At 40.5% G+C, this 27,278-nt stretch overlaps 1 protein-coding gene across 2 annotated transcripts in view; it reads right to left on the reverse strand.

The window, feature by feature from the left end:
• The window catches only part of USO1 (USO1 vesicle transport factor), a 79,210-nt gene that overhangs the window by 25,096 nt on the left and 26,836 nt on the right, over positions 1 to 27,278 (reverse strand). Inside the window, exons 5-14 of one of the 2 annotated variants that reach the window (XM_058667204.1) lie at positions 25,490 to 25,590; positions 25,036 to 25,138; positions 24,827 to 24,882; positions 21,798 to 21,918; positions 18,494 to 18,672; positions 11,360 to 11,500; positions 9,364 to 9,452; positions 8,151 to 8,305; positions 6,946 to 7,157; positions 5,990 to 6,010 (exon numbers count right to left, since the gene is read on the reverse strand). In XM_058667204.1, the coding sequence (XP_058523187.1) occupies positions 5,990 to 6,010; positions 6,946 to 7,157; positions 8,151 to 8,305; positions 9,364 to 9,452; positions 11,360 to 11,500; positions 18,494 to 18,672; positions 21,798 to 21,918; positions 24,827 to 24,882; positions 25,036 to 25,138; positions 25,490 to 25,590 (1,178 nt within the window). The remainder of the gene's footprint in view (positions 1 to 5,989; positions 6,011 to 6,945; positions 7,158 to 8,150; positions 8,306 to 9,363; positions 9,453 to 11,359; positions 11,501 to 18,493; positions 18,673 to 21,797; positions 21,919 to 24,826; positions 24,883 to 25,035; positions 25,139 to 25,489; positions 25,591 to 27,278) is intronic. The other variant, XM_058667205.1, reaches the window with a different exon arrangement.

Below are 27,278 nucleotides of genomic sequence, written 5' to 3' on the forward strand. Positions count from 1 at the left end.
AATATACACTGTAAGAAAAATCTGGTCTGCTGAGTTGAAAAAATTCACTCTGTGGAAACTTACGAAAAATTTGTTAATCTCAATACCTTCATAATATATTAAAATAAATAAGTAAAAATGAATACCTCTATAATAAATAAAAGCTACTTCCTTGAAAAAATATCAAGAAAAACACAAAAATCTAATCTTTTGAGTCCTTTAGTTACCAAGAAATAAACTTCAACAATAAAATAAACCTTGCCACAAACTCAATCACAGATGTAAGAGTGGGGATAGTTACTGTAATTAGCTAACTGCCATGAGCCACGAAACATACTGTTGCCAGCTATACACATTACTAAAATTCACAGGTCCAGCAAAACTAGTTTCCTATATTTTAATATAACATGTTGTTTCCTATGTAGAATGTTCTCTTAGTTCACAACATATTGCCTTCTGTATTTATACTATCATTTGTAAAATTTTCGGTTTTTTTGGGGGGGAAAACACTGAAATAAAAGAATGAAAATCAGCAGCATATGATTATTCAAAGATCTAGACAAGAATGAACTTAAATATCTATCACAAATGTTCTAATCTCATGAAGCCCAAAGTCAATATTTTATGTAATTCATTTGTAGGTATATTTAACATTAAATGATTCACAGTGGATGCAACTGATCTGTCAATATACAGTATATAATATATGAATACACAATAAACAGAATATAAATTTAGTTATCACATGCTGCATTATTTCATTTTTATTTGCTTCTGTGTCATTTGTGGGCTTACAGCATATCTTCATGTTATCTACATAGACTGAAATTTTAAAATATATATATTCTCAACTAAGTATGTGCTATGAGAATTTACAATGACTCCAATGATAAATGTTGGGGTCAATACTGCGGCAAAGTAAGTTAAACTGCCAATGACATGAGCTCCTATATGGATCAGTTCGGGTCCTGGCTGCTCTACCTATGATCCAGCCCCTGCTAATGTGCAGGGAAAAAGAGTAGAAAATGGCCCAGGTAAAGTTTCTTTGGGGATCTCTCCAATCAAATGCCGGACTCAGAACCCTAACCATGAAAAGACAGAAGATAGAACAGGTCAACCAACCACCTCAGCTATATGTTGGCAGCGAAATACTGGGCAAATGGAGACTCTATGATGGACTATGTCAATCAGTGGATTCTTCAACGACCTCATAGTGCTTGGAGTGGTGAGACTGGCAGCGATTCATAACTGGTGAACTATCTAAACCACCTGAGCAAGTATCTCAGAGCATGCCCCACATCTGGGACCTGAGGTGGGTGGGAGACTGGGTGGGACTTCTCCCTCAATATCCCCTTTATCTTAGATATATGAAAGAAACAATATGGAAATAATAGCCTTACCCACTTCCCTATAGCCCTTGTACCTTTTTACCCTAATTAACTATGCAAAGATTGCCAAAAATATAATTTTAAAAAATCTTAAAATACAAAAAAGAAAGAAAATGGCCCAGGTGCTTGGGCTCTTGCATCCATGTGGGAGACGTGGATGAAGCTCCTGGCTCCTGATCTAGTCTATTCCAGCCCTAGCCTTTGCAACCATTTGGAGGTGAACTAGAGGATGGAAAATTCTAACTCTTTGTCTCCTCTGTAACTTTGCCTTTAAAAAAATCATTAAAAGGGCCCGGCGGCGTGGCCTAGCGGCTAAAGTCTTCGCCTTGAAAGCCCCGGGATCCTATATGGGCGCCGGTTCTTATCCTGGCAGCTCCACTTCCCATCTAGCTCCCTGCTTGTGGCCTGGGAAAGCAGTCGAGGATGGCCCAAAGCTTTGGGACACTGCACCCGTGTGGGAGACCCGGAGAGGTTCCTGGTTCCTGGCATCGGATCGGCGCGCACCGGCCCGTTGCGGCTCACTTGGGGAGTGAAACATCGGATGGAACATCTTCCTCTCTGTCTCTCCTCCTCTCTGTATATCCGGCTTTCCATTAATAATAAACTCTTTAAAAAAAAAATCATTAAAAATAATGCAAATATTCTGCTGATCTCAATGATTAAAGACAGGATTTTACTATTAGAACAACCATTTGCAGGTACTCAAAGTGTCTACATTGTGTATTTAAGAATAAGAAAAACAAGAATAAAAGGAGTAAGAACAAAGCTCAAGACAGAATGAAATAGTTCTTTTATTCTATAGTAACAAAAAGTTCTCAAAATCATTAATCAAAATGGCACAACATCTAAAGAAAAATCTGAAGTATATCTAAAGAGCATAAAAGTAGATACAAGCCAATAAAATAAAATAATCTTCTTAGGCAGACTTAGCATCGTGAAGAAGCTAACACAAAATTATTTTATGAACCAATGTGACCCAAATTAAGAGCTAAACAATCATATTTTCAAAACAGGGAAAAATAAATAAATGAGAATAACTAGGGATACTGCAAAGCCAAAAACATAGAATGAGGAGATACAAAATCATGACTAGAAATGGAACTGTATGCCAAATCTAGATAGACTCGACACAGTGGGATCACGAAGGGCTGGGTCCAGGAATTCTGTTGAAGACCAAAATCTGAAGACGTTCAAGTCCTCTCTATAAAAAGAAGTATCTGCATATAGAGTCTACATATAATCTGCACCAATTCTTCTGCTTTGTATCATCTCTAGACTTGTTATAGTATCTTAAAGCAATGCAAGTTCTATATAAACAGTTATTATGCAGTATTATCTAGGAAATATTGACAAGAAACGAGTCTATACATACTAGAGATATTTTCAAAAATTTGAAAATTTTTGTTGGTGGCTGGTTGAATCTTCACATGCAAAAACCAAGGATAAGGAGACACTGTGTGTTGACAAACGTAGCATATTACCATCAGTGGATAACAGCTGGATTTAAAAAATATTCAAATAGACAGCTATCCAAAGATAAATGGAACTATATACCATTCAATGAGAAACAAAGTGTTCAAAATGAATTCTGAAACCCTGGGATGAAAACATGCGTAAATCCCTGAAAGAAAGTGGGCCTTTCCAAGTACGATACAAAATGCTGAAGATGGGCATGCGTTTGGCCTTGCGGAGGATGATGCGTTGAGAGGGCAACACTGGTGCAGCTGGTTAGCTTCTGCCTGTGATGCCAGCATCCACAGGGGAGTGCTAATGACTTGAGTCTTAGTGGTCTGCTTCTGATTCAGCTCCCTGCTACTGTGCCTGGGAAGGCAGGAGGATGGCCTGTGCCACCCACACAAGAGATCCAAATGGGGCTCCTGCACCCTGGCCTCAGCCTCTACTGCTAACAGCCATTTGGGTAGTGAATAAGTGGGCGGAAGATTAATTTTGTGTCTTTGCGTCCCTCCTAAATTGCTTTTCAGTTTTTCAAACAACTAATTAAATCTTAAGAAAAAAGATTAATTTAAACAAACAAACAAGATGAAAGCTGAAATCCTGGTCGTCTCCTGGTTTCAGAGTCCTGCTAATGCACAGGATGGGAAGCAACAGGCTATGGCCAGGCTGCAGGGTTCCTTGCCATCCAAGCACAAGACCCAGGCTGGCTCTTGGCTGCTGGTTTTGGCCCTTGCGGCATTTGGGGAACAAACCAGTAGACATGAGTGCTCTGTCTCTAACAAAAACCAAATGGTTAAAGAAAGAAAAATGAAGCAAAACAAAAAACACCAAGGTCAAAAGACAAACATGATGTTGGGGGAAAACATCTGTAACGCATATCAAAGGGTTAAATGCTTTAACATAAAATGAACAGATTGTTTGGGATATAAGAAAAAGTTCATTCCTTTTCTATAGTCCCCACGGTCTGTGAAACACTGAGAGTATTTGGAAAAGCAAATGGAGCAGAAAGGATACTTATTCCAATGGCTTAGTTATTAGAAATCACACATTTTATAGAAGAGAATTTAAAATAAAATACTAAAGTGGAATTATCTATTCTTTATAATTAATTTTCTAAATAAAAATGGTTCCCATTCCTACAATGTGCATTTCAACTCTAATATTTTACATTGTTATAAAAATAAAAGGTAATATTTTAAATGTAAATGTTGTGTTTACACTAAAAGGAGGTTCTAGCATATTATAATGTGATTCTTTTTCTAACAGTAGCCTCGTTGAACAAAGAATAAGAATGGGACATAATGGAACTTTCTATGAATATGAAGCATTCTTTGAGTGGTGCCTACAGAGATGCATTCAAACATCAAAAATCCCTCTGTATGTGGGTGTTTTGCCTGGTTGCTAGGACATCCATGTTCAATTTTGTAGTGTCTGGGTTTGACCCAGCTCTGTCTCCTGTTCCAGTTTCCTGCTATTGTAGACCCTGGGGGGCAGTGGTGATGGCAAGTAATCAGGTGCCTGTCACCCGTGTGCAGATCTGGATTAAGTTTGTGGCTCCTGGCTTGGGACCAACTGGGATCATTACAGGCACTAGGGTGGTGACCCAGAAGATGTGGGGCATACTGTCACCTAAATAAATAGTGTTTATTGTAATGCTTAAAATAAATCAGATGGGCTCTATCAGGTATGTACATTTTACTGTGTAAAATAAGTTACAAAAACTACCTCTTAAGTGATTGACATGAAGACTTTAAAAAAATACTTTTTTCGGGCCCGGCAGCGTGGCCTAGCGGCTAAAGTCCTCGCCTTGAACACCCCGGGATCCCATATGGACACCGGTTCTAATTCCGGCAGCTGCACTTCCCATCCAGCTCTCTGCTTGTGGCCTGGGAAAGCAGGAGAGGATGGCCCAAAGCTTTGGGACCCTGTACCCGTGTGCGAGACTTGGAGGAGGTTCCAGGTTCCCGGCTTCGGATGGGCACAGCACCGGCCGTTGCGGCTCACTTGGGGAGTGAATCATCGGATGGAAGATCTTCCTCTCTGTCTCTCCTCTCTGTATATCTGACTTTGTAATAAAAATAAATAAATCTTGGGCCCGGCGGCGTGGCCTAGAGACTTAAGTCCTCGCCTTGAATGCCCCGGGATCCCATATGGGCGCCGGTTCTAATCCTGGCAGCTCTACTTCCCGTCCAGCTCCCTGCTTGTGGCCTGGGAGAGCAGTTGAGGACGGCCCAAGGCTTTGGGACACTGCACCCGCATGGGAGACCCGGAAGAGGTTCCTGGTTCCTGGCTTCGGATTGGCACGCACCAACTGTTGCGGCTCACTTGGGGAGTGAATCATCGGACGGAAGATCTTCCTCTCTGTCTCTCCTCCTCTGTGTATATCTGACTTTGTAATAAAAATAAATAAATCTTTAAAAAAAAAAAATAAATTAATCTTAAAAAAATATTTTTTCCAGTATAAAACTTCAGCAGGCAATGTTGTCAAACATGTGTTATAAAACATGTTAAATCATGCTCACAGAGATATAACTCCTACTAGAATCTGTTATTACAACCCACATAGTACTAAAACACATGCCCAAACATGAACATTAAGACCCACTTCTATTTTTCCAAATATTAAAGTAAACAAAACATATCCAACCAAACCAAACCAAACCAAACCAAACCAAACCAAACCAAACCCAAATCAAACATTGCACTTACATATCGAAAACTAAGCCCCAACAGTAACTGTTATGGGCTATGTTCAAGACAATCTGTAACCCTTAAATCTTTCAAATTACAAAAATAACACTATTTTGCATTTAATTATAGACAAAATTCTTAACCTTGAATTTCACTTCTCTCGAAATGGTTTTAGAAGAAATACAGAAGCAAGCTTAGGAAAAAAACCACACAGAAGCAAAACCAAGGGGTCCCAGAAAGTGCAAGCAGCCCGAGGAAGCAGAAGTGTACAGCTGCAGATCTTCCGTCCCGTAGTGCTTACAAATTCCGTAACATCCCACCGAGAAAAACTGGAGGTGCGTAGGGCACAGATAAATTGCTGACCCGTAAGTGTGAGTACAAATTCAACCAAGCAGTTAAAAAATCAGCAAAACCCACGACAAAGAAAAGCCTTGTTGTGAGAGGAAAATGCCTAAGCTGAATCAAGGGATACATACCCGCCGGTCGATCTTATCACCCTGCAAATTATACATTAAACATTACTCATAAATACTAGTACTTTTTTTAAAAAAATGTGATTGCTAAAAAATCCTTCAAAAATATTTTCACAGGCTCGCTACACACACAAATTTTGTAATTTTGGACAAGATAAAGTGAAATTTTACAGCACTTTGTGGGGAAGACATCACCTTTTTAGCTTTTACTATGTGTACACGCAATTATAATGTTAAAGCAAAACCTATGGCAATAGGAGTCAGCTAATTACCATCTTTTTTAAAAGGCTATTTTTCAATCACAGCAACATTAGAATATCAAGCATTAACTGAGACACGAAAAAGTCTGGGGTAGTTAGCTTACTCTCCAAGAGAGACGTGATAAATCAAAGATATAACCCATTTTCAGTGGAAATAAGCCAATTTTAAACAACACTTAACTCATTTTCCATTATAATTAATTTTTAAGCTCTCCTCTGTAAACTCTGTGCATGGCACTGATATTTTCTTTATTCTATTTCTTCATAAATTGACCTTAATTTAGCCCCCGAGAAGAAAATGACATGCAAGAACGTCACAGCTGATTTAAAATGAAGATAAAATCAAAATCACCTTTGAGCCCAGAACATGTGTTTCTTGTTTTTTTTTTTTGAATCTTTTTTTTTTTAATCTATTTTAATGTATTGTTGTTGACAATCTTTACATAGTTAATTACAGTTAAAGGAAAAAGAAGAAAAAAAAGAAAAAAAAAGAACATGTGTTTCTAATATGAATTAGAACTTATAACCACTGGTCAGTCCTATAAAACTTTCTCTCCAAAAAACTGTTTCTGGCTATGATAAGCTTAAATCCTTTCCTTCTTTTTCATTTGCACCTTCTAAGACCATCCTTTAATCTTTGCATTGTTGACAAAACATATAGCTGAACCACTTTCCATGTGCAGAAGTACCGTATTTTACCTGTGACAGGATGTTGGTGCACTGTTGCAGTAAGGAAACTGGAGGATTGCCAATATTAGTAGCAAGTTGAACCCTGAGCAATTGTTCTTTCTGGGTTGCATTTTCTTGCAAAGCATGGGCAAGGGCCACAGCTGCATACCAGTTTGAAAGTGAATCAGTAGAAAACAGACCTCCACACAGTAACTGACCAGCCGACACCGAATTTCCCATTGCTGTAAAGAAGGCAAGCAGTTAATAACGTATCCAATCTTGACTGTGGGGCTGGGGGAAGGGAGAACGAAATTTAGAAAAACTACTTTTATGAAACCCAAATAGCACGAAATACTACTGAATACTATCTAAATATTTACTAATTGAGAGTATTAGGTGACAATTCCAGAAAATAAAATTCTGCTTTTCAAAATAAAATGATAACAGAAAGGAATCTTAGAAGAAAAGTTCAGAATAAAGAAATAACAGACACTTAGATATCAAATTAATGATGATATTCCAGAGAGCTATTATTTTGATTAAAAATGGTATTTCTAAAACAAAGCAAAGGAAATGGCATTTTAACTATTCCTCTGCATTTGAATTTCTTTTGCAGCAAAATCATTTTTATAGTAAAAATTTTATAAAAAATTTTTTTGAGGAAAGTATAGTATACTTCAAATGAATTCAAATGATAAGCCCAACTATCTTTTATCAGATTACTCTTAAGGCAAATGTTTAAAGAATTCATGTCTATTAAGATAAAATATTTAAAGAATCCATAGAATGGGTAAAGACTATGACCTCTATTAGACAACATACTACAAGGCTCAGCTTGAGTTAATGGTAAGATTAGCTTTAGAGCAGGAATTATCAACAGTAGCTTCTATTTACTGGCATCTATTATGTTAAGTATGTGGGCGAGTGGTTCATAAATGTAAGTGCATTAATTCTCAGAACATTCCTAGAGAGGTGATAATATCCTCCCATAACTTGATTAAAACTCAAGATAAAAACAACTTGTCCAAAATTATATAGCATAAGTGAGAATTCTATAATGCAAACTCAGGTTTGACTCCGTAGTTTGTTCTCTAAACCCATGTTTAAGTTCTGGAATTCTGATTTTTCCCCTGGTCTAAACTGTATTATAGGCTAAGGCACAGAGAGATTCAATTAGAAGTCTGAAAGAAAGCTATTTTCATTCTTAAGGGACAAATTAGAATTCAGTCATTTACCATCAATGGTGGAAGGCAGAAGTGTAGACACAATTTCTCCTTGCCCTTTTTGATTTTTATATAAGAAGCACTGGAAACAATAGAGAACAGCACACCGCAGGACAAATGGCTGCCTTTCATTGACCATGGACATGAGGAGTACTACAATTGCTGGCCTGTTGCATTTAACAAGAAAAGAACAAAACAAAATATTGTAATCAGGTGTACGAATCAGTACCAAATGCCCTCTGCTGACTGAGGGCACAACCAGAGTGTGAGCAAGTCAAGAGATTTCTACTTTCACCTTGGAAAAGAGAAACTGCAGCTTGAAGTGAAGCCATCAGTGCGGGTGGGATATGGCTAGGAATTGAAGAAATATTATTTGACCCTACATAGCTAAATTCCAAATATCACTACAATGATATCACTCTTTAAAAACACTAGTATTGGGCAAGCATTGTGACACAGAACATTAGGCCGCAGCTTGGGATACTGCCACCCCACGTCGGGGTATCTGGGTCAAACCCTGTCTCTGCTTCTGACCAGCGTCCTGACTATGTGCCTGGAAGGCAGCAGGTGATGGCTTGTGCACCTGAGCCCCTGCCACTCACAGGGTAGACCTGGATGGAGTTCTAAGCTCTTGAGTGGGCCTGGTCCAGTCCTGGCTGTTGTAGGCATTTGGCAGTTAGGAAATCAGTTGATGGAAGATTTCTTTCTCTTTCTATCCTTTATCACTCTACCTTTCAAATAAATGAATCTTAAAGAAAAAAATTATACTTATCTTGTTAGATGATTTTTAGTTTTACAACATACACCTGAACTATTGTGGAAGAAGAAATATATATACATATTTATTCAATATATATATAATATCATTTTTGGGTTTTTTTTTAAATAAACATTTGCTTATTTATTTGAAAGACTTACAGAGAAAGAAAGAGAGAGGTACATCTCATATGCTGTTCACCCCCCAAACGGCCAGTGTCCGGTGTGAGGTCAGGCTGAAGTTGACAGCCAGGAACCAGGAGCTTCCTTCAGGTCTCCTATGTGGGTAGCAGGGACCAAATACTTAAGCCCACCTTCTGAGTTTTTCCAAGGCTATTAGCAGAGAGCTGTACTGGAAGTGGAACAGTTGGGACAGGAATTGGTGCAGCAGGAGGCCGCTTTATCTGCCATGCTACATTGCTGAACATATACGTATGGGATATCTTCACAGCTGCTCCCTTCTTCCTACCTTGGTGGGTTTGAAGGTGCATTTACAGAAGCAAAGTAATCTTGGTTTACTTGGCAGCCTCGAATAACTTCTGATACAGTATTTATGGTCTGTTAAGGGCAGAAAAAAAAAGAGAAAAGCATGAGAAAGTTAAAGAAGCAACACTGTTTAAAAAGAAAATGTTAGATACTGTTTTTTGTTTATAAATGTCAAAATTCAGACGTCAAAAGAAATCAGTAACAGAATTACAATTTGTAGCATTTTTTTCAAGTCAGAATGTTAAAAAAAAGTCCCACCAAGATTAATATGAGAATCTATTTTTACTAAAGAAGAAAATGATGCTTTAAAAAAATTTAAATTGTATTCAATTACAATTCAATTTAAGGATGAAACTGAAAAACGTTCAAGAAAACAAAAGCAAAGCTATATTTCAAAGCAATATGCTGTACATGATGAATACATATAATTTAAATTTGTCAATTATAAAGGAATATTTTTTAAAAAGACAAACTAGGTCCAGAATATCCAACCATGTGTTAGAAGAGGTACATAGAGAAAAGAGAATTAAGGAAGACTGAGCCCATCCTTGGCCCGCACGACGTCAGTCCTCAGCTGAGATGGCTTTGTGAGTTGCAAACATAATCAATGGTGGGGAAGAAGCCCACAGCATGGCATGCCGTCAGTAAATTGTAGAAAACCAGAAACAAGGAGGAGCCAGGAGTGAGACTCTCCAGGAGCACCCTGGAATGAAGCCCTGGCAGCTGTGTGCCGATTTCCAGCCCCGAGCTGCACACCCAGCTCTGAAGGTAAAGGAATGATACTGTCAGACAAGAAAGGGCAAAAGAAATTTTCCTTTAATTCTTCCAGGAAATTAAGGGGAAAAAATGTAATAAAGTAAAGGGTGAAAGAAAAAGGTACAGAAGCCAGATAACCAAAGAATTAAAGTCAAGAGACAGGTTAAAATGAAACCCTAGGAGGATGGCAAAACAAAGTCTCACGGTAAGAGCTGTGTGGCAGAAGCAGAGGCCAGATCGCTGCAGAACAGGAGGGTTTCTGGGAGGCCCGGGGTATGAGGGCCCCAGCCACATGCACACAAATAAAATCAGAGAGATGAAAAAGAGGCCTGACAACTCATGAGACACAGGGCTTTATGTGGCTTACCAGGAACATTAAAAACATAAACTTAAGAAAGAACCCCATAAAATAACTGTGGGGTGATACATAGAAGTAAATCCAGACAGTTGTTCTTATCACAGAACTTAATCATTATTTACACTTTAAATGTGCATGTGTAGATTTAACTAAATTAACCCTTCCTTTTCTTCAATCATCTTCTTTTCTTACGGGTTACATTAAGAAACAAACAAATGAACTATCCTATTCATTCAATTGTTGAGTAGACATATCACCTTGCTATCCACATTAAAAACAATAAACTTGGGCCCAGCGTGGTAGCCTAGCAGCTGGAGTCCTCCTCTGGCACGTGCTGGGATCCCATATGGGCGCTGGTTCTAATCCCAGCAGCTCCACTTCCCTCCAGCTCCCTGCTTGTGGCCTGGGAAGGCAGTTGAGGATGGCCCAAAGCCTTGGGACCCTGCACCCGCGTTGGAGACCCGGAAGAAGCTCGTGGCTTCAGATTGGTTCAACTCAGGCTGTTGTGGCCACTTGGGCCAGACAGAAGATCATTCTCTGTCTCCTCCTCTCTGTATATCTGACTTTCCAATAAAAATAAATCTTTAAAAACAAACAAATAAAAAAGCCAAAAGACTGCACTAGGTACTCCTATTGAATACAATAAAAATAATGAGAAATTCTCACTCTGAAGTTCTGCTGAACTTTAGCATTCAATACTATAAAATTTGCGCATTGTGAAACATCTTCTGGAATCAATATCGCCATCATTGTCACTTGATAACATCAGGGAGGAATTCAGCATACGAAGCAACTAACCACACTGCCTTGTCCTCAGCTAGAGTCCGACATGCACGCAGTGTGGACTCCCCAGGGCCATGTTTACCTCAGTGAGGATATCAGCAGGAACTCCAGTGGCCATCAGGATGGTGCAAAGCTGCTGCAATAACCCGCACTGGAACATCGCCTTCTGGCAGCTGCTGGTCGCACCAGGAGGGTTGGTGGGAGACACCAGGACGCGAACAAGCTGAGAAAGAAAGAGTAAAAGAAACATGTGCTTTACAGAACTGAAAGGCCTACGTGAACAGCACGCCTACATGCACCATCCCCTTCACCCTGCACAGGGAAGCCAGGCTTTCTTGCCCCTGGCAACAGCTCCATCACACAGCGTTATCTGCTGTTGGTTGTCTCCTTCAGGTAACTGTCAACTCCTAAACAAGCAACACAGTATTTACTTATTTTTTAAAGATGTATTTATTTTTAGTGGAAAGTCAGAATTACAGGGAGAGACGGAGAGATAGAGAGAAGGATCCTCCATCCACTGGTTCACTCTCCAAGTAGCTAAGCTGAATATAGGCCAGGAGCCAGGAGCTTCTTCTCGGTCTCCCACATGGGAGAAGGGCCCGAAGGTCTTGGATCATCCTTTACTGCTCTTTCAGGCCACAAACAGGGAGCTGAAAGGGAAGTGGAGCAGCCAGGACACAAAGCGGTGTTTATATGGGTGCATGAAAGGCAAGGACTTTTGCCACTAGGCTACTGAGCTGGGTCTCCAACATAGCATTTGTAATGCACTATATAATCAATAAGTGAGGAAGTGAGTTGCAGGTGAGCAGATTTCTTACCAAAGAAAGAATGAAGCATCTAATAATATAGTAGGTCTGAAGAGAATGGCCTGAGGTGTGCTAAGCTTCCTCTGTACTGGAAATACATTTAAAGAGGCTAAAACTGACAACTGGACACAAGGTAAAGGATTTGTGCATTAGCCATGGGGTTAGACTCCTTAACTGTTAGTGCTCATTAATCCCCATGATCCTACAGATACTCTGAGACTGAACAAGAAATGTCAGAAACACAAGAAAAGTCATGTAAAACAACAAGAACTCTGCAAAATGTCCATGGGACACTGAAATCAGAAGGTAAGCTTATTTTGTGCCAAAAGATTTAAAAATTTATATGTATGCTTTTCCTATAATGGTAATTTTTGGTGAACTTTTTGAAGAGCTCTCATATTTAGATATAGCTACATCTTCAGAATTGTTTCAGGGGCTGTCACTGTGGTGCAGTGTGTTGTCACTGCCTGTATGGCTGGCATCCTCACTAGAATTCAGCTGTTCTACTTTTTTCTTTTTTTTTAAGATTTATTTATTTTATTGGAAAGGCAGATGTACAGAGAGGACGAGACACAGAGAAAGATCTTCTGTTCGATGATTCACTTCTCAAGCAGCCACAATGAGCCGATCAGAAGCCAGGAGCCAGGAACTTCTTTCTGGGTCTCCCACTTGGGTGTAGGGTCCCAAGGTTTTGGGCCGTCCTTGACTACTTTCCCAGGCCACAAGCAGGGAGCTGGATGGGAAGTGGAGCTGCCGGGATTAGAACCAGCGTCCATATAGGATCCCAGTGCATTCAAGGAGAGGACCTTAACCATCATGCTATCGTGCCGGGCCCAGAATTCAGCTGTTCTACTTCTGATTCAACTCCCTAACATACTTGGAAAAGCAGCAAAAGCTGGCCTGAAATGTTTGCGCCTCAGTACCTAGAGAGAGATAGAGGTGATCCTCCTGGCTTTGGACTGGCTCAATCTTGGCTAGTACCTATCTGGGAAGGGAACCAGCAGAAGGAAGACTGTTTTTTCAGTTCTCTCCCTTTCTCTCTGTAACTTCTTCAAATAAATCTTTCTACAAAAAATTTTAGTTATTTTTACTCCAGTATAAGCCAAGTGCCAACAAACTCACGTTGACATGGCAGTAGTCAGTAGTATGAACATGCCAGGCAAGCTCATCATGGCGGCTGGTGCATATCACAGATCATGATTCACTGAAGAAGGGGATGGGGTTGTTTGTACGTGTGCATGTGTATGTGTGCATGCACACATGTGTCAACCTAAATATAAAAATAGACGTGGGGCCCAGCATCATAGTCTAGTGGCTAAAATTCTTGCCTTGCACATGCCAGGATCCCATATGGGTGCCAGTTCATGTCCCAACTGTCCCACTTCTCTTCTAACTCCCTGCTTGCAGCCTGAGAGAGCAGTAGATGATGACCCAAGGCCTTGGGACTCTGCACCCACGTGGGAGACCCGTGGGCTGCTGGCTTTCAATTGGTTCAGCTCTGGCCATTGTGGCCAATTAAGGAGTGAACCAGTGGATGGAGGGTCTTTATCTATCTCTCCTTCTCTCTGTCAATCTGATCTTCCAATAAAAATAATAAAGTCCTAAAAACAATAAATAACAAATAAGTAAGTGTGATTGAAAACTGGTATTTTTATTGCTGGAGAATAAAAAGGAGACTAGGAACCACCAGTCTGGGAAAAGCCGCAACCACTAGTTGAAGCAGTGAGTGATGAAGCAGCAGATCGTCGGGATGTTTCCGTGTCTGCCGAGCATGCCCTGTCAGGAGACCGGTCAATAAACTGATGTCACTCGAGAGATTTCATCAGTGCATCCTGACTGGGTCCTCTCCTGGGACCTGAATGATCAGGTTTTTGTGAGTTTTTTTTTTCTTCCGTTAATTTATTTCCTTTCTATTTTTATTTATATTTGTTTTTTTGGGGGTGGACTACTGAAAGCCATGCCAGACAACATGTTTGCATCTCCACTGACAAAGACTTTTAAAGACACAATCATTACAACATTCCATCCCCCAGTATCATTATATATATCAAGATCAATACCTCTTTAATATCATCTAATATCAGTTGAAGATCCTTATTAAAGAAAAAGTAGTCATCAAATTTCCAGAGGGTAGAGAAGCCAAAGAATGGTTAGACAGAAAGAAGGTAAGGAGACCTAATGAAAACATGCAAGTATTTTAAAATATTATCATAGGGTCAGCGTAGTTGTGTAACAACCTAATCATCTACCCATAGCACCAGCAATCCATATGGGCCCTAGTTCTAAACTTGGCCACTCCACTTCCCGTCCAGTTCCCTGCTATGACCTGGGTACGTGGCAGAGGACGGCCCAATGCCTTGAGACCCTGCTCCTGCGTGGGAGAGCCGGAAGAAGCTCATGGATCCCAGTTCTGGGCCAGTTCAGGTTATTGCATCCCTTTGGGGAGTGAACAAGTAGATGAAAAAAGCTCTCCCTCTTTCTCTCTCTGTAACTGACTATCAAGGAAAATAAATAAATCTTTAAAAAAAATTCTCACAAAGAACAGATGCTTCCTGCAAAGAGCAAAAACTGGGGAAAATTTGTAGAAGTTGTATTAGGAAAGATTTTGAATCAACACATGGATTTTTAGCAATCCAACTATCTAACAACGAAAAGGGTTATCTCACTGGCACTGAGCTTTCTAGCAGCCAATGGCTGCTAGGAATTACGCATTTTCATTTGGTGTATTATAATGGCAAACACGGAATATAGCTCGAATGTTACAGAATTTCTAAAAAGTTGAAAAGTACAAGATACATTTGATTTTTGAGGTGACAAATACATGTAATATGAATTAACTTAATTCTGTTGCTTTGAAGTATATGATGGTCAAGATAATTTGCACAAACAGCAAAGAAGGAATTCCTATGGAGATGGGAGCAGAACTAAGTATAAAACTGCATAATTCTATGAAAAAAAAGCTAAAATATTACTAAACAGCTTCTCAAAAGATATTTCCTTTAACTTTTGTCTATAAAATTTGAATGAAACGTCCTAAAGATCAATTTCAGTTTTTAGTAACTTAGAATTCAATTTTAACTGCAATGCTGAATATCCCAAATTAGAATGCATGTAACTAAAAGGAAAAATAATGCATTTTCATTTGGTGTATTATAATGGCAAGCACAGAATACAGCTCGAATGTTATAGTCTCTAAAAGATTGAAAAGCACAAGATACATTTGATTTTTGAGGTGACAAATACATTAAACACAAATTAACTTAATTCCTTTGCTTTGAGTACATGGTGTTCAAGACAGAAAGCTTTACTAAGCTGAGCAAAACTATTTTGATAAACTTTGATGAAAGCTAAAGTTTACTCATGTCTTTAAAGAATACTGTAGGGCGCCAGCATTGTGACACAGTGGGTTAAGTCTCCACTTATGACACCGGCATCCCACGTTAGCTATGGTTCCTGCCCTGGCTGCTCCACTCCAATACACATCTCTGCTAACAGCCCGGGAAAAGTAATAGATGGTCCAGGCATTTGGGCTCCTGCAATCCATGTACCAAACTGGGATAAAGTCCCTGGCTCTTGGCCTCGGCATGGATACCACTGGCTCTGTAGCTACCTCGGGAGTGAACCAGTAGATGAGGATCTTTCTCACAATTTGTAACTTTCAAAATAAATAAATCTTAAAAAAAAGAATAAAACAGGAGAGGGAAAGTGAAAATAAAATCCTAATTATATAATTAGAATACTTTTCTACTAAAACACTTCACTCAAAAACTATTTTGGTAAACATTTCTTCACAATGATTCTTTATACAGTATCTTAAACTACATAATGCAAACAGGCCCCTCAAGTAGTTTAAATTTTCCCTGTTTGGCAGGAAATGTTTACTCATGTTTAGACTGTCTCACTCTTTCTAAAAGTATTTTGATTATTAGTTTTCTAGAGGAATTTCCCCTAACTAAGCAGTGCTGAAAAAAAGCATCAAACTCTCCATTTGGTGACGTTGTTTCTAGGACATAAAAGACCTGCATTCGGGCCCGGCAGCGTGGCCTAGCCTTGAACGTCCTGGGACCCCATATGGGCGCCGGTTCTAATTCCAGCAGCTCCACTTCCCATCCAGCTCTCTGCTTGTGGCCTGGGAAAGCAGTCGAGGACGGCCCAATGCATTGGGACCCTGCACCCATGTGGGAGACCTGGAAGAGGTTCCTGGTTCCCGGCTTCGGATTGGCGCGCACCGGCCCGTTGCAGCTCACCTGGGGAGTGAATCATCGGACAGAAGATCTTCCTCTCTGTCTCTCCTCCTCTGTGTATATCTGACTTTGCAATTAAAAATAAAAATAAATAAATCTTTAAAAAAAAAAAAAAGACCTGCATTCACTGAATGTATAATAGTGATATGGTGAACAGTAATGCTGGAGCTAAGAAAGTCAATTGGACTTGGATTTATTTTCTCCTACAGGACATCTCATGACAGTTTCCAGGCATATTCCTAACAGGGTAACCACATAATTTATAATCCAAACCAGGGCATTTTTAAAGTGGAAGAGGACACTGCTAGAAATTACAAAGTGAATACTGACCCACAAATTGGGGCACTGGGTCACCCTAATTATCAACCAGACAAGCCCCAGGGTAAGGGACAGTATTTAGACTTGGATCACCAAAAAGGCTAACTATCTTGGTTTGACAGCTATAGTCTTAGTGCAGACATGCTTGCAAGAGCATGGAGGTCGCTGAACAGTGTGTTGGTTTCACAGGCTGAGTTGAGGGGCTGGAGAAGGCACTCCAATACAGGCGTGAGCACTTTAAGGCACTCCCCCTTGTTCTCAGCTACAGGAATCACATGGATCTCACTACCATCTCACTAAGCTTTCCCATAGAGCTCAACTACAATTATAGGTGATGTAGGCGTGTTTGGTCTTAAGACTCACATGATTAACCTTTGGTGGGACATTATTCATTTTTTAGCACCCAAAGCCTGGTTTTCAGTAAATGTTTACTGAATTTATTTGTTGAATTTAATATTCTCAATGTTAAAATTTATTATATTAAGTACCCTAAATGGATAAAGGAGGATTAAAAAATAGTCAAAGCAATAATGTAACCTATTAATCTCTCATGAAGCCCAACAAATGACTGTATGATTATATTTGCCTTAAAATAACATAGAAGAGGGCACACGTGATAGCCCAGTGGCTAAATCCTAGCCTTGTATGTGCTGGGATCAATCTGGGCCCAGTTTGTGTCCTGGCAGCTCCACTTCCCTTCCAGCTCCCTGTGGCTTGTGGCCTGGGAGAGCAGTGGACGATGGCCCAAAGCCTTGGGAGCCTGCACCTGTGTGGGAGACCCAGAAGAAGCTCCTGGCTCCTGTGAGCTCAGCTCTGGCCATTGTGGCCACTTGGGGAGAGAACCAGTGGAGGAAGATCTTCTGTCTCCCCTCTGTAAATCTGACTTTTCAGTTAAAAAAAAAAGAAAAATCATAAAAAAAAAAACTAACAAAGATGGGCCTAGGCGCAGTAGCCTAGTGCCTAAAGTCCTTGCTTTGCACATGCTGGGATCCCATATGGGCACCAGTTCTAATCCTGGCAGCCCAGCTTCCTATCCAGCTCCCTGCTTGTAGCCTGGGAAAGCAGTCGAGTATGGCCCAAAGCCTTAGGACCCTGGCACCTGTGTGGGAGACTTGGAACAAGCTCCCGGCTCCTTGCTTCGGATCAGTGCAGGACCAGCCATTGTGGCCACTTGGGGAGTGAACTATTGGATGGAAGATCTTCCTCTCTGTCTCTCCTACTCTCTGTATATCTGACTTTTCCAATAAAAAGAAGTCTTAAAAAAAAATTTTTTTTAACAAAGAAAGCATAGCAGAGGGTTGGCATGGCAGCCTAGCATGCCAATTCTCCATTTGTTGGCGCTGGCATTCCACATAGGTGCCAGCTTCTTGGCCCAGCTGCTCTACTTCCCATCCAGACCTCTGCTTACAGCCTAGTAACATAGCAGAGGATGGCCCAAAGTCCTTGAGACTCTATACCCTTGTGATCCCAGCTTCAGATCAGCTCAGCTCTGAGGACTATGGCCATTTGGAGAGTGAACTGGTGGTTGAAAGACCTCTGCCACTTTCTCTCCTTCCCTCTCTGTAAAATTTGTCTTTCAAACAAAAATAAATATAGTTATTTCAAAAAATAACATAGCAGGACAAGAGAAAGGAATAATATAAAATGCAACGAGCAGGTGTTGATCAGTATCGAAGCTGGGAGGAGGCGGGGAGGGGGGGATCTCCAGCTCTGAGTTACAGCTGTGCCCAGGAGGATCTTACAGCCTCCTTGGAAGCAGCCGAGTGTGCAGCATTCACCACACAGAGCTCGCCTCTCAGGAAGGACCGCTCGCCGTACTGCTTGCACCCCTGACTGAGGGCAGTATACCTGCAGCATCAGATGCAAGTTCGTCGCTTTCTGTGCAGACCAGCCAGAATTATCATCTCCAACCTCAAACCAAGGTTTCATACGTTGAATATATGAGCCTTCTTTAAAAAAATTTTGGTTCGAATTGTTGTTCTTTAACAAGTTTTGAAGCAAAATCAAGCAATCTTCGACTACTATACCTGGGGAGAAAATATAAAACCAAAGCGTTAGGCCTGATGAAACCTGAAATTCACAAGTGTTTTCACAGGGCCCACTGCAGGCTCGGCACATCCTCTGCCTGGCAAGCCAGGCCATTTTCCCAGTTCCCGACAGCCACAGGTTGTACAACGTGTTCTTTTCTCCAGAGCCGCTGCCACTTCTTCTTTTCATATTTAACTATCCATTCATCTCAGCAACTCTATCATTGTTTCTTCAAATTACAGCTTAAATACTTCTTCAGAACCGATTTTCAAGACCCCATGTACATGTGTACAGTAGCTAGTTACTTTTAGTTTTAGGTCATGCCTGCCTTCTTCACTAGGATTTTATCTGTGAATACCCCACACCTCTACCTATGGTAGAAAGACAAGGCTTCAGGTCAACATGCAGCAGCTAACTATGAAATCTTTGCTAGCCCAATCAATCGTGTCCTACTTGACCTCTGAGAGGCCCTGGACATGCTTCCGCATCCCTTCCCTGCAGGCCCTCTGGCCGTGCTTCCTAAAGCACCACCTCTCCGGACCGCAGCCTCTCGTCCAGCTCTCTCTCTCAAGGTTCCTGCTCTCCATGGTTCCATCTTTCTTCCTCTGTGCTTACAGTACAGCACTCCAGGGCACTTTCACCTACACCACCTTCATAGGGAAAACTCTCCCACTGATCTCAGTTTCACCACATGCTAGAAAAACCAGTGTTCCACTTCCTCTATACGACTGGCCTGATGCTGGGATTTCACAGCTGGGAGGCTCCTCTGGCATAGCCACACTTTGGAGTTAAACTGTATGGTTATAGCAATCAATTACTTATTTGATAGGCGCAGCAACTGAGGGAAAGTTAGAGAGAGACCTTTCATTTAGTGGTTCAGTTCTTCCATCCACTGGTTCAGTTCCCAAATGGCCACGACAGCTGGGGCCGGGCCCGGGTAAAGCCAGGAACTCCACGTGGGTTTCCCGTATGGATGCCAGGAACACAAGTATTTAAGCCATTACTTTGTTGCTTCCCACACACATTATCCGGAAGCTGGATTCAAAGCGGAATATCTGGGACTTGAATTGGTATTCACATACATGATGTGGGTACTACAGATGATGGTCTAATCCACTTCACCACATAGCTTGCCTTCTCAATTACTTTTTAAAAGAGCAACAGATAACTTTTCAGGGCACTTTAGGTTTACAGAAAAACTGAGAACATAGTTTCCATATACTCTCCCTTTCGGACTTTTCCCAATAAAGTGATGCCTTGGCACTGAAGTGGCAACATTTGTTACATTAGGGTTCCCTTTGTGCTGTAAGGTTTGGTGGGAATTTGCCTCGTTTAGAAGCATCTGCTGGCATTGGGAAGACTGAACACCCCTTCCACCACTGACAAGCCTCCTTCCAGCACGCATCTAGTGAGTCCCGTGGTCTCCAGTCTACCTCAGTCACAGCAAGTCACTGGAACCCGCCTCAGCAATCTTCAAGACTAACTCTCATTAATCCCATTTTGCCATACATGCTGTGTTCCTCAACCACCTGCAACAACAGCTGCTCTCAGTGCTTTTCTAATGCACATTCTTTCGTTTTCTCATCTCATTATGCTTTGGTTTCTTTCTTCCCACCTTGTTTCCTTTCAAAGACTTTCAGGATCCTATCTCAAACCCTTAAATACTAGCTGATAAAAAATATGATAGCCTTGGTTTGTCCTAACAACATTCTCAACTAAAGCTAGCTGATGCTCTCAACCATATGGACTTTGGAGTCAGGGTGTTGCAACTAAGATCCTACCAGCCCTGTGTATTTTCCAGAGACTCCAAGTCCTCTACCCTCATAAAAAATGTCTGGGCCTCGAAGGCTCAGGAAGTTTGGCTATAGCAATTCTTACCTTTCCTTGCTGCACTTACATAATAACTTCACTGTTGCTACTCTTTGTTCACGTAACACGTCGGTGCATTGTGGTCAGCCTTGGGGCAGACATTTAGCGTGGTAGCTAAGATGCCAGATTCCATGTTGGAGTGCCTGAGTTCATACCTGGCTGAGGCTTCTGACCCCAGAATCTGGTTGCCGCAGATCTCAAAAGGCAGCGGTGAGGGAGGAACTAAATGGGTTCCTGTCACTCACGTGGGAGACCTGGGCTGATTTCCCGTTCATGCTCTGGCCTCTCCCAATTCTGCCTGTAGCAGGCTCTTGAAGAGCGGACCAGTGCATGGGAGTGCTCTTACTGTTTGAACAAAAACAAACAAACAAACAAAAAAACAGATGTCTTTCTGTCAATCCTTCTGTCATTCTTGGCTATTTTAATGCTAACAACAATCTACGCAATACCTGGACTTCTCAGTCCACTGTCCCATTTTTGTGATAATCCTCACCCTCTGACCAAATCCTCTCTCCTCGTGGCTCACTTTTCTGTTTGAAGCTTTCCCTGAGACGTTCACACCTTCCGACAGGTGCCTTTCTCCTGCTGGAGAGATTGCTTCCGGTTGTTACCACCTTCCCAACTCAGCTCTCACTGCACAGATTCACACTCTCACCCAGTACCCTGCGGTAACAGGCCCAACCCTGTGAAAAGCCACCTGCCTTGTTTTCTATGCCTGCACCGAAGCTGCTCAGTATTGCTGGAAGGAAAGACCACACAGAGGCAGTCTGCATCGCTGTCAGGCCATGGTGAACACTCTCACTGAGGCCCCCAACACAGGACACAAGCAGTTCTCCCCTCCCAAGAAGACTATTTCTAACTTTCTGTTAATTTTTAACTGTGTCCTTTCCCTTCACTCTTCATATACAATGAGTCTGCCTTCACTTCAAATTCTTGTCACCAAATCTGCAAAGTTGCATCTTCTTCAATCCCTTAGAAAATGTGGCAGAACAGTATTTGAAAAGATGCAACTAGGACATTCCAGAAAAAAAGGATGACACCAATTCAGTTTGCAGAAGCCTAACAAATTTCAAAAAGGACTAAACAACAAAACAAAACAAAAAACAAACCCATATGCAACATGCCCCAGGTGAAAGACAGAAGAAAGAATGTCAACTAGGGCCTGAGTCTCCATTTCCCCTCCCAGTGCATTTCCTAGAAGCTAACGATGGAGTGCATACAGAAAGAATACAGAAAGAATCTCTTCATGCTGTACCTCCATCACTGTTCCCTTCTTCTGTAATAATATCCAGTAGTCTTTCAAAAGCATTTTCAAAAGCAACGATTTTCTGGATTGCTCCATTACTTCTTGTCAATGCCTGCAGTAGTAACACACCCTATGGAGAGGAAAGATACTGCTTAGTAGAGTATAACATTTACAAGTCATTTAAAAAACACTTTTAAAAAATCATGGAACTTCAGCACCTGTCAGCATTTCACAAGTCTAACCCATTCATTTTATATATGAAAAACAGACTGGGAGATTAAGAAATTTGCCTTGGTCTCTCTAACACTACAAATGTCAAAGAGACAGAACTCAGAGCAGAATTCAGGAGAAAAAACTCCTGATTCAATTTCTCTTTCCACTGCACAATACAGATACACATTTCTTCCACACTCTCCAATCACTACAGTTTTCACTGAAGCTGAGAGTTGAACATGATTATATCTGCCTCGGGAAGCCACTACACATGTTTCACAATACCAACAATGGGAAGGCTGTGATTTGGTAACCTAAATCAACAAACACCACGGTTGAGCAAAGAAAGCTCCGGCATTCAGGTAAATATCTGGCCCCAAATTTTACTCTAAGCCACAGAAGATGAAAATCTATACGTCGGGCTCAGCAGCGTGGCCTAGTGGCTAAGGTCCTCCCCTGATCCCATATGACCGCTGGTTCTAATCCCGGCAGCTCCACTTCCTCTCTATCTCTCCTCCTCTCAGTACATCTGACTTTGTAATAAAAATAAAATAAATCTTAAAAAAAAAAAAGAAAATCTATACGTCATGAACAGCAGATGCAGCATGAGCTGCATTCAGTGTTTGCCTCTTTTAGTTTTATTAGGACCTGTTGAGTTGGGTTTAGTTACACACTTTAAAACCTACTTATCAACTAAGAAAAATTCACTTTTCTGCTTATTATGGATTTCTTTTATATATAACAACAAATACTCAATGAATTCCTAAGTGCCCAATGATAGTGAAAAGCTCGCAAGTCCCACAGAGTCAAAGTAGCTCCCGGCTGTCAGTACTGGACAGGTATTTATATGAAGCAAAAAGCACCCACAACATTTTTGGGCTTCATCTGTTCATTTTCCTGTCAAGTTTCAAAACTTGAGACTTGAATTTGAAACTTGAGACAAGGAAAAAGGGAATGTGGTCATTTTTAGATATCCAATTTTTCTGTTTGATGAAGCCAACTTGCATTTAACTGCTAAGAAAGTAGGTGTAAAATCTGGCTGTTTTATTTAACAGCTGTACAACATTAAGCAAACTACAAAAATTCTAATGGTTAGCATACTCATGTGCAAAACAAATAACATCTTTCTCAAAAATATTTTTTAAAAGATTTATTTATTTTTATTGGAAAGGTGGATCAGATTAACATATGCTAATAGCTATAAGCCAACATAGTGAAACACCTAGTACTGAACCAATGGGATTGATTTAAGAAGGTGGTATCTAAAATAAAATAAAATTGAAAGTTGCTTAAAATAAAAGATAAGTCTAAATATTAAAGAATAAAAAAGTCCTTCTTAGAAGGTACATTTCTATATAACTTCATTACTTATAAATAACACTGGAGTAATGCCTACACTACAAAATTTTCCTGGCTCAGTGGGTTACTGGCCTACCCCCTGGGCTGCCTGTATCCCTTACTATGTCCTTCATTCCAGTTGTGGCTACTGCACCCTTGCACTCCAGCTTTCTGCTAACACACCTTAAAGACAAAGAACAGAAGCACTGAGTTCCTGCCACCCTTGTGGGGCATTCTGATGGAGTTTTTAGTTTGTGTCCTCAGCATGGTCTAGCCCTGGCAATGTAGGGAAGTGAACCAGCAGATGGATGGAAGATTCCTCCCTGTTGCTCTAACTTTAAAATAAACAGAAAACCTAAAATTAACAGCAAAAACCTATATGGACTGCAAGTCAAGAGCACTTCAGTTGTGAAGATAAAAGCAATGCAAATGGCACCGCCTACAGCTTAAGCTGAGAAAGGAACAGAGCAAGCAAGCACAAAGATAAACAGTAAGATGTGACTAACAGAGACTTGATCACTTGATTTTATGGTTCTTGCACTTCCCATTGTAAATACTGATGCTGTAATAGGACCTTATAGCTAAAACCTTTTTTAAAAAATACTTATTTTGTTTCTATTAAAAAGGCAGATATACAGAGAGGAGGAGAGACAGAGAAGAAGATCTTCCGTTGTTGATTCACTCCTCAAGCAGCCATAACAGCCGAAGCTCACTGATCCAAAACCAGAAGCCTCTTCCAGATCTCCCACATGGGTACAGGGTCCCAAGGCCTTGGGCCGTCCTCGACTGCTTTCCCTGGACACAAGCAGGGAGCTGGATGGGAAGTGGGGCGGCCAGGATTAGAACAAGCACCCATATGGGGTCCCGACACGTGCAAAGCAAGGACTTTAGGCATTAGGCTACTGTGTCAGGCCCCCACTAAACCATTTAAAGAGATTTTTCAGTTGTCATCTAAACATTACAAAGTTGAAATCAAGTTGAAGAGACAATAGAAGAAAAATGTTCAAGGAATAAGACAACATAACATCAATACAAAATATTCATTTTTACAAGCAAATATTAAAATAATCCAAAAAGGAAGGTAAATCTAGAGCAAATCATGTTTCAAACATTTTGAAATGCATAATTAATCCAATAACGGAGAGAATCCCAAATGTGATGCTTTATTAAATTTGCACAGTTCAATGTTTGAGGACTTCTCTTTGGGAGGAAAAGGTATTCTGGAGATGGATAGTTTTCCAATACAGTCATCCAGGAGGGAGTGGAAGAAATCCTAGATGCGCAGAAGGAATATTATTTGAATAGCAAACATGGTTTGCCTAACCCCAAACATTGAAAGAAATAATGTGGGCTTAAAAAGACTTACAAGATTGTTAGCATAAGTTTTCAAATCTAATTTCTTATGACTTGGAATAAGGGTCAAAATGATTTCATTTGCAAAGAAGATAGTTGCACATTGCTAGATTTCTTTTTCATATTTAACTTACATCATTTCGTATAACTTCCCTGGAATCTGCCAGTAAGTCCATCAGTCTTGAAACACCTGGAATACACAACTATGTCAAAAATCCTGGCAGATCAGAAACAAACAATAATCCAAATGAGAAATGATTTACTAACACAGCACTCATCTCAGTCTCCTTCTCTAAGACATAGTCCTTATTTTTAAATGAAAATGATAAAATATGTTACTTACCCATGGGGCTAACCAAAATAATCTGTTGCACCTGCGGTCCTAATTGTTTTAAAAGTGAAGTCAGAAGCTTCACACCAGGCCACCGGACATGGAAATCAAACTCCTGAAATATAAGAATATGAAACAGTTATTTCATAATTTTAAGAAAACTACAAGTAAAAAAAGGAAGTAAAAAAACCCTACAAGTAACTTAAGAAAATAAAAACAACAAAAGGAAAACAGTTAACTGATTTGACTCAGGAGGTATAACTGGGATAAAACAGCATTTTGTGAAATAGAAGTGGACAGTACTTTAACATACTAGATCGTTTTTAAAATACGGAAGTTGATCTCTTGCTATGATGCAACAAATTTCACTATCTTTAAGAGAATGTTCATGTTGCTTCTTTATTAACACTCCAAAGGCAATACTAAGCTTATGAAGATGACAAAAGTACCGGCGTTCTCCATTTACCTCTAGTAAAGATAACAGCAGGGTGACATTTTCATGCTGCTTAATGAAAATTTCTGTAAACTGGCTTCCCAAATCCTCACTCTGTCTTGTGGAATTTTCTTCTGTAATATTGAAAGATAAGTACTTTAGTGTGATGCCATGTTATTTAAAGCCATCCTTTCATTAAAAGTTGAGAAGAAATGAGACCATTTTCCTGGTATCGAAATAATTCAATAATGGAATATTGCGGCTAGTACCAATATCACAGTGACACTGTTAGCTTCTATGCTTAACATAACTTCCAGTGCAATTTACATATTTTTATTCTTCAAATGTTTAAGTACGGTATCTAAAGAAAAATATTTAAATATTCTCTCAAGGACAGAGCGAGTTAAATGTCTGTTTTGGCATAAGTACACTACTTGGAATGAAGGGAATGCTTAATCGTAAATACAGCAGTAGTTACACAATTGTGCATTTCTGTCCAAACTCGCAGGAATACATAACTTCAAAGAAGAAATTCTATCATATTTGAACGATTATCCTAAAACTCCAACAGTCCTGGCTGATTGTGCTACTGTAAAAATAATTAAGGTGTAACATTAAACGAATAATCTGAAGAATCCTCAGTGTCTTTTAAAAATATAGACTACAGGGCCTGGTGTGGTGGCCTAGTGGCTGAAGTCCTTGCCTTGAATGCGCTGGGATCCCCTATGGGCACCAGTTCTAATCCTGGTTGCCCCTTTTCCCATCTAGCTCTCTGCTTGTGGCCTGGGAAAGCAGTCGAGGATGGCCCAAAGCCTTGGGACCCTGCACCCACGTGGGATTCCTGGAAGAGGCTTCAGGCTCCTGGCTTCAGATTGGCTGAGCTCTGACAGTTGCGGCCACCTGGGGAGTGAATCATCGGGTGGAAAGCCTTCCTCTCTGTCTCTCCTCCTCGTTCTATATGACTTTGCAATAAAAGTAAGTAAATCTTCAAATAAATAAACAAATAAAAATATACACCATATAACTATGCAGCAAATGTGCAACTCAGATGTGAACATTTCTAAGTTACTTAAAAGATTTTCTATTTGCCCTTCAAGCTTAAGCCTTTAGGCCAAACTGCAGTACCCGTTGTTTCTATACACTGTGTAAAAACATGTAAAAAACCACTGAAAATGGAAGCAGCAAATATAAAATCAAATTAGCATTTAACATTTTCCCACATCACAAACTCAATTTAGAGGGGAAATTCACTAACCCCCATTCCCTCCCTCACACCAAACACAGCTCATTGGTCATGCTATCCCGTTCGAATCTGAACCCTTATCTACCTGTTGCTTCAAGCAGTAATTATAAACTGATGTAGATATTGGTTAAGATCAATCCTGTTAACTATATCCCAGAATTTTTAAATGAGATTAATACTAACGTAACATAGAAATGAAAAAAGAAACACATCAGCAGTTGATTGAAAAGTAAAGCAGGGCCCGGCGCAATAGCATAGTGGTTAAAGTCCTTGCCTTGCATGCGCCGGGATCCCATACGGGCACCAGTTCTAATCCCAGCAGCTCCACTTCCCATCCAGCCCCCTGCTTGTGGCCTGGGAAAGCAGTCAAGGACGGCCCAAAGCCTTGGGACCCTGCACCTGCGTGGGAGACCAGGAAGAGCTCCTGGCTCCTGGCTTCGGACTGGCTTAGCTCCAGCCGTTGTGGCCACTTGCGGAGTGAACTATTAGATGGAAGATCTTCCTCTCTGTCTCTCCTCCTCTGTGTATATCCGCTTTTCCAATAAAAATAAATAAATCTTAAAAAGAAAAAATATGGCA

The sequence above is a fragment of the Ochotona princeps genome, chromosome 7 (genome assembly GCF_030435755.1).
Source record: "Ochotona princeps isolate mOchPri1 chromosome 7, mOchPri1.hap1, whole genome shotgun sequence".
Classification (NCBI taxonomy): domain Eukaryota; kingdom Metazoa; phylum Chordata; class Mammalia; order Lagomorpha; family Ochotonidae; genus Ochotona; species Ochotona princeps.